At 44.4% G+C, this 12,532-nt stretch overlaps 1 protein-coding gene across 2 annotated transcripts in view; it reads left to right on the top strand.

The window, feature by feature from the left end:
• The first annotated feature begins 3,054 nt into the window (after positions 1–3,054).
• LOC139389960 (tetratricopeptide repeat protein 28-like) overlaps positions 3,055–12,532 on the top strand; it is a 208,419-nt gene continuing 198,941 nt past the window's right edge. For both annotated transcript variants that reach the window (XM_071137012.1, XM_071137011.1), the window contains exon 1: positions 3,055–3,761. In XM_071137012.1, coding sequence (XP_070993113.1) covers positions 3,735–3,761 — 27 coding nt within the window. In that variant the 5' untranslated portion in view covers positions 3,055–3,734. The remainder of the gene's footprint in view (positions 3,762–12,532) is intronic.

Raw genomic sequence — 12,532 nt, 5'->3', positions numbered from 1 at the left:
TGAAAATGCCAGGGAGGAGTTATTGTGATAGGGTAGGAACCAAAGTGTTGTTAAGTGTTTGCTCGGGGACTCTATAGTCTTTGGCTACATTGAATGTTTTCTCTTAGCTACTTCATGTAGCTAAAATATTAATTATTCTCGTATTCCTCTTTGATTTAGAAAATTCAAACAACATGCTGATTTAGGTATTCACCATGACTGGTATTATCAGGCTGTATAGCTAATTACGTTGGCTTTGACTCAGTACATTTATTAGTTAGCTAGCTAACTATCGATTTGCAATAGCAGCTAACAAGATTTAGGCCCAACTTGCTAAGAAAAGACAAACTAGCTATTTGCATATGTAAGAAACACAAACTAATAGTGTAATTATAGGACGCTAGATGATTTATATTAAGAAGCAAGGTGAAAACAGCATCTTTGTCATCAACATTGTTGCATGTGCTGCATTGACCATGCAGACTGAATGTAAGTGTCTCGTGGTCGAGGAACAGAAAGTGCGCTCCTTGAATGACAGTGGGCGGGGCTAGGTTTGTGTGGAAAGCGGCATGGAGAGAGAGAGATGACGCAAGTAGCGAAGTAAACTAAAAATGAACGTTACACACTGCGTATCACATTTGACAAGCCAAACATTCAAATACCGTTATAGAAGGTAAAGTAAAAACCCAAACCGGTCCGTGCCTCAATACCGGTATATCGTAACATACGCTATACCACCCAGCCCTAACAGTAACTAGAGTGTTATTACACAGGTATGTTTGAGAAAGTACATTTATATTTTGGGATAGCTAGCATATCAATATTAGAATGAGGGCACATAGGAGTGTAGTACACTCAGAACTCTTTAGAGAGTGAGTGTAAGTGCACTTGGAGGTCTTTCGGGAGTAGGGTTAGAGAATAAGATGTGGGCTAATCCTGTGTGTTGGCAGCAGCCCAGAGGGTGCCTGTTTGCCTTAGAATTGTCACCAGCCCATCTGACTAATAATATTGAAGACTGAGCTGCCATTAGAGGGCAAAAATTACAACACCAACCCCAACAACCCAGATTTGTGTTAGGGTGGGGCTCTGTGTACTGCCCTGTTAATGGCTTGGTATCCACAAAAGGTTCAAATGTAGACACACACACACACTTGCATTGTCATTGCACACAGAGCTTGAACATACAACATACGGAGAGAGTGTCATTATGGTGTGACAACAAGGAGGTTTGTGCCAGCTGTGCTCATAGTGTCAGCGTCCCACTCTGCATTTTGTTTCTGTTCATCAAGTGGATTAGCATGTGTCGTTTCAACTCTATACCCTGCAGTGTTTTGTCCAGGGGCCATATGTCAGTGTCCCCTCCTGTTTGCCTTTTGTTGTCACAGTGACCCCTAGGTGCATTTTTGACCTCTACTGACCCTGGAGGGACACCAGGCCAGATGTTTTTTTCTTATTTTTAGCTCCTAATAGGTGCATATTTAGACACTGAATTTAGTTTAGGATAATTCACTACAATTTTTCGTTTTAACAAGATCACATGAAGATAAATACTGAGGGAAATGGTACACATTAAGTCAGAGACGGAGGTAAATTGATTTTGATGACACTAATCCCATCACGCTGCATGTCACTTTGTTGACCCCATCCTGGTCCCATCCTTCTCAGTCAGATGGCATGGCCATCCCCTCAGTGCCAGCCCAGGTCAGAGCTAGTGGGGCTGCCTTTAGTTTGCAGTGGTTGGGCGCAGTAGGAGTGAGAGGGTTCTTCCCAGAAATACCAGGCTCTGCTCTGCTCTCTCAATTGACTTTTCCTCCTACCCACCAAGATTACAAGTGACAAGAATTGCATCATCAAGACTGGGGAAATTGTAGCACTTATCTGGCTGTGAGATTTTTATCACTGGTCTGTGGCCAAATATGCCAGAAACAAAAAGCTTGGCAGGCAGCTGAAAAGCACAAACTCTGTCTGACAGCTGCACCACTAAAGAAAACTAGCTAAAAATGGTGGACATGGGTCATTGTCTTCAGAGAAACATGGGTCAGAGGCCTCATGTACTCATATTATCTGTCCTTTTAGAATCTTGTTTACTCTCATAGCCTGTACCACCATTACGTCCCATTAAGACTTATTCACCACTAATAAAAAGGGAGGACACTACTACCCCAGTGACACTACCTGTCACACTTACTACATTTTGCACACACTGTATATACACTTTTCTATTGTGTTATTGACTGTACGTTGTTTATTCCATGTGTAACTCTGTGTTGTTGTTTTTTTCGCACTGCTTTGCTGTATCTTGGCCAGGTCGCAGTTGTAAATGAGAACTTGTTCTCAACTGGCCTACCTGGTTAAATAAAGGTGGGGGGAACCCCCCCCCCCCCCCCCCCCCCCCCAGAACAGATGAGCTGTGTTGTTAGAATCTATTAAGACCATGCCACTATAAACGGCGAAGGGGATATACCTTGAATGGTGCTGGAGGCTTATAGAAAGCTGCTAAGCAGGTGTCGCCTCCTGATACTTTTGTTTTCTATCTTATTTGAAGGGGATTATGGACCTACCTCTTTGTGCAGCACACCAGCAAATAAGAGTTGATTGATATGTGAATGAATGTGTCTGTATGCTTTTTGTATACAGTAAAATAAAGCTGTTGGTGTTGTGGCAAGGATGACGTTAAGTTTTTTCACTTTCACATAGTATTGCGCAAGTTCTACTCCTCCACTGTTGCAGTGCCTTTATAGTTGTGCCATACCTTCCTGGGGGCCCTTGTGTTAGTGCAGTGTTGGCTCAGCTCTGTCTGGACTCTTTTCTCTGGCCACATCGGCTTTATATCAGTCGCGCGCGCTATGGTTAGAGTATGACCGCGCCGGCTCGTGCCTGTGCTGCTCGGTTCCAGCTCTGAGCGCTGCAAATCCCGAGCGCTAAGGAGCAGGGAAAGGAGTCATTATAGTTGTGTCGTCCAGTTTGTTGCTGTTGCAGGATATCCTTACAGCTCCTCGCATAGAAATTCCAGGGATTTGTTTCTGCCCCCTCTCCTCCCGCGACTGTTTCTTTTGCGCTGTGTATGTAGCACGTTCGCGGTAGAGATCTGTTTTTGGAACTGACATTTGCTAGACATTTGATGCCACATTTTTTACCGTTAGATAAGGAATTAACAAGAGTTGTCAAATGTTTCTGTGTTTTGAAAAGGTTTTGGAAATACCCGTATTTCGGTGGGATAAGCACACAACGTTGGACTTGTGTTTATTTTTGCTGTCGGACTAATGGTTTTGGAATGCACGAACGACGTGGAGGTTGACAAAAAAGTTGAAGAATGAATTTCCACATAGTCCCGCAGACAAAGTAACTGGATAGGTCTTCGAAAACCCTGTTATAAGACTGCCAGCGGAGCGATCTACCGACAGGACTGTACAAGAAGGGGTGGCTCATCTCGGATTTGTAGTTTGGATTTTACACTCCGTGGCCCATAGTCTTATTTATCCAAAACAGTTGAACTGAAAACCGGGACATTCAGATGTTTTAGTCAAAAATATTCTCCTCCATCCCATTAGTTGAATTAAAAGGTGCTATCGCGTGCCATCTCTCCCCACTTGACGTAGAACCGTGCATCGCCTATCATGCGCCGCTTCTTGGAGAAAATATGCTGCAAAATTGAAGGAAGTCAAGAAGCAGCATGACTTGCTCTTGGAATTCCCTTGAATCTCAATTTTCCTCTTATATAATATCTTGATGCTGTACATTTTTGGTTTACAAATATGATGAAATGGCAGCCCCGGAAGAAGGTGAGTGAAACTGATATGTTTTAGTTTTCTGTAATATACTTGTAGGTAATTAATAATCTCACCGGTACATTCTTTCCAAGTTTACCGGGGACTCGGTTTTATGATGATAGGTTGGTTAGGTTACACGTACTGTGTACACGGCTTGTCGTTTTGGCCAAAAGGCAATATATGCATTTTTATTTTGTCCCAGTATTGTAGCCTACTACTTTATGGCCACAAGATAGGCTATAGGGCCAGTCAATGTTTCTATTTTAATTGTTCCTTTTGGATAGGCACTTGTATTAATTTCTGGGCTCATGTTTGCTGATTCAACAGTGACCTTTGTTTCATTAGGTTATTGATAATAATTAAGAAATTGCAGTTTTCACAAACCTGCATATCCTTTTGCTGGACACGACTCGTGAGTGGGAGCGAATGTTAAAAATTATGCTCGGGTGAATAAAATGAACTTGAAAACAGTCTGGAGATGAGTGACGGTGCGTGTCAAACGGTTCAATCAATGACATGTAATTGTCCATAAAATGAATTAAACATCCTTTTAGTGCTGTACTCTATTTCCGTTGAAAATGTGTAGGTTATTTGACATAAATGTATAGCCCAGTTTCAGCCAGAAATAGGAAGGCAAATAGTCTTAAAGGTGATATAGACATCCCATAACATTGCGCATTCATTGCCCTTGAGAAATGTAAGTACAATCTCCTTGTATGTATATCCTTTATGCTACTGCCATCGATTTGTGTAGAAACCAACAGTTTGCAACCAGGACCCTTTAGTGGCCTTCTTTACGAATTGACAAGTCAGGGACATCACTGAGGGATAATTAAGGCATTTTGTGTAGGATTTGCAGATAGCTGTGAGTCATCCCATCTAACTGTGAAATTGAGATTATAGAAAGTCGACAAAAACATAACAGTATTGCCTATATAATAAATTATGTTTAAAGTTAAGCCAGCAACAATTAATCCCTTCTTTTGGAGGAAACTATACTCTTTTCCTCTAAACTCTCTTCTATTGTTTTCCTTGAGAAACGTTCAAGTATTACCACATGGAAAAATATAGGCTTACATGCATCATCTGAAAAGCACGAAACCTCTCATGGGCAAAGGTGCAGCAGATATTACGCTTTCTTCCCACTAGGTGGCACTTGTCTATTGATATGAGAAATGACATACTCCCAGAATGTGTTGCATCTCGATAGTCAAAGTATCTTCCCTAATCTAATTTTGTTTATGCCAACTGACCCTTAAGATTTGACCTACGGAAAGAAACAACGTTGATATGTCTTACTCATATCCCTAATTTTAGATCAGCAAAGGTGAGGGATTGGAGATGGATGAAAGGAGATAAGGAGATGGATGAAAGGACATGAGGAGAGGAAGCCAATTCAGACTACTGAGACATACCCACAGTGTCGGCAAACTTGCTCTATCTGCTCATTGCTCAAATTCGGCTTTATCAGTCGTTTGTTCTGAATCATGTAATGGGGATAGTAATTAATGAGAATACTTTTGATCCTGAATAATTTGCTGATGATGAAAAGAGAAATGTAAAAGAAAGGTTCTTATTATAGAATGATTACCACAGTAAAGAAAAGACCGGTGCATGTCATGAATCATTCCAGCAGCTGCGCTGCAGCTCTGCCAGAATCATCCACGAGACCCCCCTCTGAGGATTAAAAGCCTTTACTCACAGCTGGAATCCAAACCCAGTCACACTGCAGCAAAGTTGCTCAACCTTAAAAGACCATAAGGGAGAATGTTGTCATTCATTTCCATTGAAGTTATTGATTCAATTAAGGCCTACATGTTGTTAAAGGCTGAATAAACTGGATTTCAAGTGTGGTGCCTCACAACAATGAACAAAGGTTATTACATGTTTGAAGTGTATTGAGTCATTTAAATGCAATGCTATTTTGCACATCAATAGCTCACGCACACACACGCATGCACACACACACATACACACACTAACTTACTAACTCACTTTCCACGCGAAACGACCTACACATTTTATTTATTTTAACCAGGTAGGCTAGTTGAGAACAAGTTCTCATTTGCAACTGCGACCTGGCCAAGATAAAGCGTAGCAATTCGACACATACAACAACACAGAGTTACACATGGAATAAACAAAACATACAGTCAATAATACAGTAGAACAAAATAAAACAAAAAGTCTATATACAGTGAGTGCAAATGAGGTAAGTTATGGAAATAAATAGGCCATAGAGGCAAAGTAATTACAATATAGCAATTAAACACTGGAATGGTAGATTGGCAGAAGATGAATGTGCAGGTTGAGATACTGGGGTGCAAAGGAGCAAAATAAATAAGTAAATACCAGTATGGGGATGAGGTAGGTAGATAGATGGGCTATGTACAGGTGCAGTGATCTGTGAGCTGCTCTGCCAGCTGGTGCTTAAAGCTAGTGAGGGAGATGTGAGTCTCCAGCTTCAGAGAGTTTTGCAATTCTTTCCAGTCATGGGCAGCAGAGAACTGGAAGGAAAGACGACCAAAGGAGGAATTGGCTTTGGGGGTGACCAGTGAGATATACCTGCTGGAGTGCGTGCTACGAGTGGGTGCTGCTATGGTGACCAGTGAGCTGAGATAAGGCGGGGCTTTACCTAGCAGGGTCTTGTAGATGACCTGGAGCCAGTGGGTTTGGCGACGAGTATGAAGCGAGGGCCAACCAACGAGAGCGTACAGGTCGCAATGGTGGGTAGTATATGGGGCTTTGGTGACAAAACGGATGGCACTGTGATAGACTGCATCCAGTTTGTTGAGTAGAGTGTTGGAGGCTATTTTATAGATGACATCACCGAAGTTGAGGATCGGTAGGATGGTCAGTTTTACGAGGGTATGTTTGGCAGCATGAGTGAAGGATGCTTTGTTGCGATATAGGAAGCCAATTCTAGATTTAATTTTGGATTGGAGATAACTTAATGTGAGTCTGGAAGTAGAGTTTACAGTCTAACCAGACACCCAGGTAGTTGTCCATGTATTCTAAGTCCGAGCCGTCCAGAGTAGTGATGCAGGTGCGGGCAGTGATCGATTGAATAGCATGCATTTAGTTTTACTTGCATTTAAGAGCAGTTGGAGGCCACGGAAGGAGAGTTGTATGGCAATGAAGCTCGTCTGGAGGTTAGTTAACACAGTGTCCAAGGAGGGGCCAGAAGTATACAGAATGGTGTCGTCTGCGTAGAGGTGGATCAGAGAATCCCCAGCATCAAGAGCAACATCATTGATGTATATAGAAAGAGAGTCTGCCCGAGAATTGAACCCTGTGGCACACCCATAGAGACTGTCATATAACGCTGACTGCACATTAAAAACATTCAGGTGTCTTTTCACACACTGTTTGGGCATGTGTGTGACATTGTCCCTTCATCCTGTCCTCTGGTATAGCACCAAAGACATCTCCTGACTGTGCGCTCTGTCCTAGGCATTGAGGCATTGCACAAGGCAGTCAGGAAGAACAATGGAGGCAAAGATACAGCCATTGTGTTCCTCTCCCGTGGTTTCTGGAGACTACTTTCTTTTCTAAACCACTCACAGACACACACAGACACAGCAATGGCTGAGAAGGTCCTTCAGTTCAGTATTCCCGCTCTCACTTATAATGTGTCTGTTTTTCAATCAGTCGTGTTGCTCCACTTGTAGTTTGATGGAGATCAATAGGAAAGCATAGGAGGATCATATCGACTCAGGCCAAGTGTCTGCCCTACCTCCTCATAATGGATTACACTAATAAGTTAAAAAGTCCATATCTGCTCAGTGATGTTGGAGGGAGAGAGAGTTGGAGAGAGATTCCCTTGCTGTTGGCCCCTGATAGCATCTATCCAAAAGGATGGAAAAGGTGAAAATTCCAGGTTTTCCAGTGGATTGGTAGGATAGGCTACGTTGCTGCTCCTCTGTGCCGTTTGAATGCACAGAACACCTGAACCGATTAGAGAGCAGGCTCTATTACACTTTTGTAATTAAACAGAGTAGGAAACACGGAACTGGGGGGGGGGACTCCTACTCAAGGTTCAGACATAGTCAAGATAAGCCTGCCTGTTCAATAATAATCAATCTTCGCTTAGCAGATAGCTTTGTTCACAGGCTTAACTGCCAAATGCACAGTGGGGATTTGAGCCATCAACTCTCTAGATCTGACCATTAGTCCAGTCACTGCTCCTAACAAGCCAGCTAATCCAGACACACTGTCCTCCCAGAATGACTGTAGTCCTGTAGAGCTGGGCTATTGGTATTACCCCAGCAGTGGGCGATGCTATAAGGAACACTGAAGGTCTGAGGTGTTGAGCCTGCAGTCCGTGGTGGTGGCCATGCTGCCGGTCGAGGACAAGCGTGTAGAAACACAGACAGCACCTGTTCTGTGAAGAGGCTAATTCAATGAATCAGGCTAGAGCTGACATTGTACTTCCAACCGCGGCATAACTGAATAAAGAAGTAGACCGCAGGCAGTATCCTCACACAGAATGCAGCGCAGAGAAGGTAAAAGCATTGTGAGTATTGTTTTTTCTATTTGTACGTGTGCAGCTCAGAACGGACCCCCCCCCCCACCTGTAACCCCTCAGCTAGTCGTCTCCACTTCTCCATGTGTCATTATCACCCTCCGCTATCTGTCTGTGTGGAAAGGCCTGACATCCTGTTACCATGCCTCTAGCTGGTCTCAGTTTACAGAACTGGTTTGTAGTTCACAGCCAAGTTTATGGCAGCCTAAACCCAAGGATGGGGAAGTCACTGTTTGTTTTTGTGGTCATGCCAGCGGTTCCTCTGGGGCTCTCTCAGTTGACTTAAAGCACATTCACCTGTGTCTGACTAAGACACAGCCGTATGGCAGAGCCTTATGTCTCTGTTTACAGTATGTGAGGGGAGTCTAGTTGTGGCCTAAGCCCTTATCATCTCCAGGGTCACTCCTTCATCTCTGACCTAGTTCGCCACATTTTGACTTGGGGGGGAGTTTCTTATTCTGTGTTTTTCTTTTGATTCAGCATTATTTCCCTGTGACTTCTCCTGGCTGGCAGCAGCAGCAGGCCAGCAGTTTGGAATAGATTTACGGCAGAGGAAAAGCCATCAGAATGTGAGGAGAGGCTGGAGGACACGCATCTGAGGGGGAGAGGAGGGAGGGAGCAGGGAAACAAGATAAACCTGCCCGGTTGATTGTCAGCAGGCTGGGAGAAGTTAGGAGAACGTTGGACAGAGATTGAGACACATCAGGGAACAAATGAATGCGAATGAATGCAAGATGCAAATGAATGCGAGATGGAAAAGGAGATGGATAGAGCTGGAGATATAAGCAGAGATCTGGAAGATGTAGAGGAGGAGAGGAGATGGCATTACTGTAGAGCTGTAGACATTGATAGAATTGGAGATGAATTGAATAAGAGAAAGTGAGAAAAAGGAGGTAGAGTGTGGGAATGGAATAAGAGAGATTGTACAGGAGATAAATATTTGGAGTTGAGGAGTGAGAGAAGGAGAGGGCCCCAGAGTGAAGCGGCAGGGATAATTAATGATAGGGAGTGATAGCACCTGCTGTTCCTGATGCTGCGCAGTATTTAAGACCCAGCATGCCTAGCGGAACGGGAAGCGGCCGCAGCATGGCTATCTCAGCCTTCGCGGCCCATCCTCTGGGGGAAGGAGGGAGGCAGGACGAGACCAGGGAGGGAGGGGAGGGATGGAGAGAGCGAAAGGACAGCAAACAACTCAGCACCAGCAGCTGAAATGTATGTGCTCTCCTTGCTCTGCTAATCCCACCCCCTCCCCATCTGGGGACCGGAGGACAGAGATGGAGGAGAGAGGCGATGGAGCTTCCCGGAGTGCAAGGCCTCCCTTGCTCTTATTGTGACGCAGTGGTCTGCAGTACTCATGAGCTGTAGGCTTATGTCAGCCTGGCCTGGCACACTGGGGAGGGAGACCACTGTCAAAATAAGAGTAACAATAGGAACAATGGTGACTGTGCCATTCTATTGTCATTAATCCTCATTCCTGTGACCTGCACACCGAGAATCAATGTTTGTGCAGATGGATAACCAGAAAGCTATCTAGAGGTGAACGGACAGATTGATATATGTGTAAAATGATACATGGGTGTTTTTCTCCAAGCCTCAGAGAGCTAACTCAACACATGCTGTGTTTTTTTACCCCCTGTGCTCTGGGTTGGTGTCATTGGGTGTGTGTTTGGGTTTATTGAGGTCATTGTTCCAGGGGTGTGGTCTGGTGCGTTGTGGGTCCTGGAGGTGCCTGCCACTGGGTGGTTCTACAGGTAATATCGCCGATTCAATTGGAGCAAGTTTCCCCATGCTATGAGGTGGAAAAATCATATTGTGGGCCCCATCCCCAGTATATTTAGTGGTTAAGCCCCTCCACTATGTGCAAGTATGCCGCTAACATACAGAGCAGCAGTATTTCATAGGCTGTAGGAAAATCAGGCCATGATTGAGTGCTATCTACAGTCCAAGAGACACATCCATTTATCCTCAATGCGTTTCCCTGCGCATAGAATGAAAAACATGCATTCCTTTTTCTGTTTCACAACATTTACTATCAACTCAGTGGCCAAAAACCCATTATGTACATTCCCCTATAACTCCGCTATGGAATGGCTCCCTGGCTCCGTACCAGCCCAGACTGAAGACGTTGCAGTTGTCGGTGTCTCCGTCTAGGCTCAGACCTATGCCTGGTGCTGTGACAGAAACCCAAGACTTGTGTGTTTTAAAGGCCTGTGATCTGGTCAGCAGAGAGATGGGTTGGAGAGCCGCTAATACCACCCTGCCTCACATATACGCCCCTAAATCCCACTAATTCCATCCCCTCAGAGATGGCAATTTTCCAGGAGTGTGTCCAGGGCTTAGCCAGAGCCTTTGTGGCCTGCTGCTGTTTCATTCCTTATAGAGCCAGTCTGAGGTGGGACCATGGTGGCCTGGCAGCTTCTCTTTGGGGGACTCCAGGATGGGGAAGGTCAGTCTCTCTGTAGAATGACTGTAGCCTTCAGTCCTCTTGACCACTTTACACCCAGAAAGACACTCAACAGATTGACACGGTTAAGCCCTCCTCCATCCAGAAGTGGGAGAGGCCATGCATTTGACCTGTGACTTAAAGATTTTAGAAGATGATATGAATTTGATTAGTTTGACCCTGTGAGGAGAGAGAAAGAGAGAGAGGTAGCATGACAGAGACCCAGATGGTTTCAGCAGATTGTTCCTCCAGGGGTCAGAGAAGCAGCAGAGCTCTGAGCAGATTGTTTTAGTTTCCCTCAGCGTCACTCTCACCTAGCTGGCCCTCCTCCTCTCCTCTCCTCTGCCATGCTGAACCTGCTGAGGGCAGCCAGGGAGGGATTTTACTGCTGGCCGTAAAAGCAGTAGGAAGGAAGGAGAAATGTACTGACCCAAGTCCACCGAGGTTTCCCATCACCATCTCTCAGGGCTCGGTTTAGCTCCTGTTCCCTACCCCGTGGGCTCACCTTTATTTCTATGGGCTTTATATAGGATCATGTTAGGCATATGTTTATATTCGCTGAGATATGTGGGCCTAATGTAGAACTGACATTCCGTTGCAGAAGATACGTTCTCTCCCAGCTCCTCTTCTGAGGTAGAGAAGAGACTTTATCCCGGGGCTCTTAACAAGGCATACAGACAGGTGGAGACAAAGGAAATCAGAGACACACTAATGAGAGATACAACACAACACCCCCTCTGCACATCTACTCACTCCACAATGTCTAATGAGCTCATCCCTCATTATATATTTAACTCGATGTTCTATTACCTACTTATACTGCTGTGCTGTCTCTCTCCTCTCTGCCTCCTCTCCCTCTCCCTGGAGGATGCTTTGACAGCCCATTGACTTGTTTCTCCTCTTCTTTAGCATCCCTTCCTGGTTATTTAGGGCATTTTTATGTCATCGTTGCTGTTTTTATTGATTTTAATATCATTGCAACACGCATTCATAGATGTGCATACCACCTTCATTTCTTCCCCACTGTTCAGAACTGCAGTGAATTGCTTTGCCATATAGTCTCATTGGGGCCATGAAATACGATGGGAAAGCAACACAGGATTTATCTATGTGTGTGTGTGTATATATATATATATATGAATGTGATGGCTGAATATGTTAATTCACAAATTTCCATTCTCATGTCTACATGTTCATGTATGACAAATGTGTGTGTGTGTGTGTGTGTGTGTGTACATGCTGTGTGTGCTGTGGCTGATTGTGTCCTGAATCTGGGCAATGATGGAGTAGAACAATGTACACAATATAATCTATCAAGGACAACAATGTGGTATCCTCCTCTCATCTAACTCTCCTCCACTCATCTCATTAGATATATATTCCTCTCACCCAAGGCTCTAAGGTCATATTAGAGCAAATATTGTTCTCTAGTCTGGAGAGGGCTCCAATTACCTCTGTGGAATCTCAAGCATTGGACCCACCCGCTTTGGGAGGCTAAATATAGCAAGTTGAAAGCTACTCACTCACTCACTCACAGATCTTCTGCAGTCACTCTGACTGTCAGCCAGACAATATGGAATGTCTATTCTGTGGTGGGACTGTCTTCTATCGCTTTAGTTATGGCTGCATTAATAGCAGTGTAAAAGGTTTTGGGGCGACTCATCCCCCTGCCACCTGTCTGGATGATCCACTCTGAAATCATCCTGAACTGAACATGTTTAGCACCACTATCTCTACCCTGTCTCCACAATAAAAAGTGTGTTGTCTCTACTCTCTCAAGCTGCACCAATTGATGCTGTTAAAATGAGACATAAT

Source organism: Oncorhynchus clarkii, chromosome 30 (assembly GCF_045791955.1).
Source record: "Oncorhynchus clarkii lewisi isolate Uvic-CL-2024 chromosome 30, UVic_Ocla_1.0, whole genome shotgun sequence".
Lineage (NCBI taxonomy): Eukaryota > Metazoa > Chordata > Actinopteri > Salmoniformes > Salmonidae > Oncorhynchus > Oncorhynchus clarkii.
This window is presented reverse-complemented; position numbering and strand designations above follow the sequence as displayed.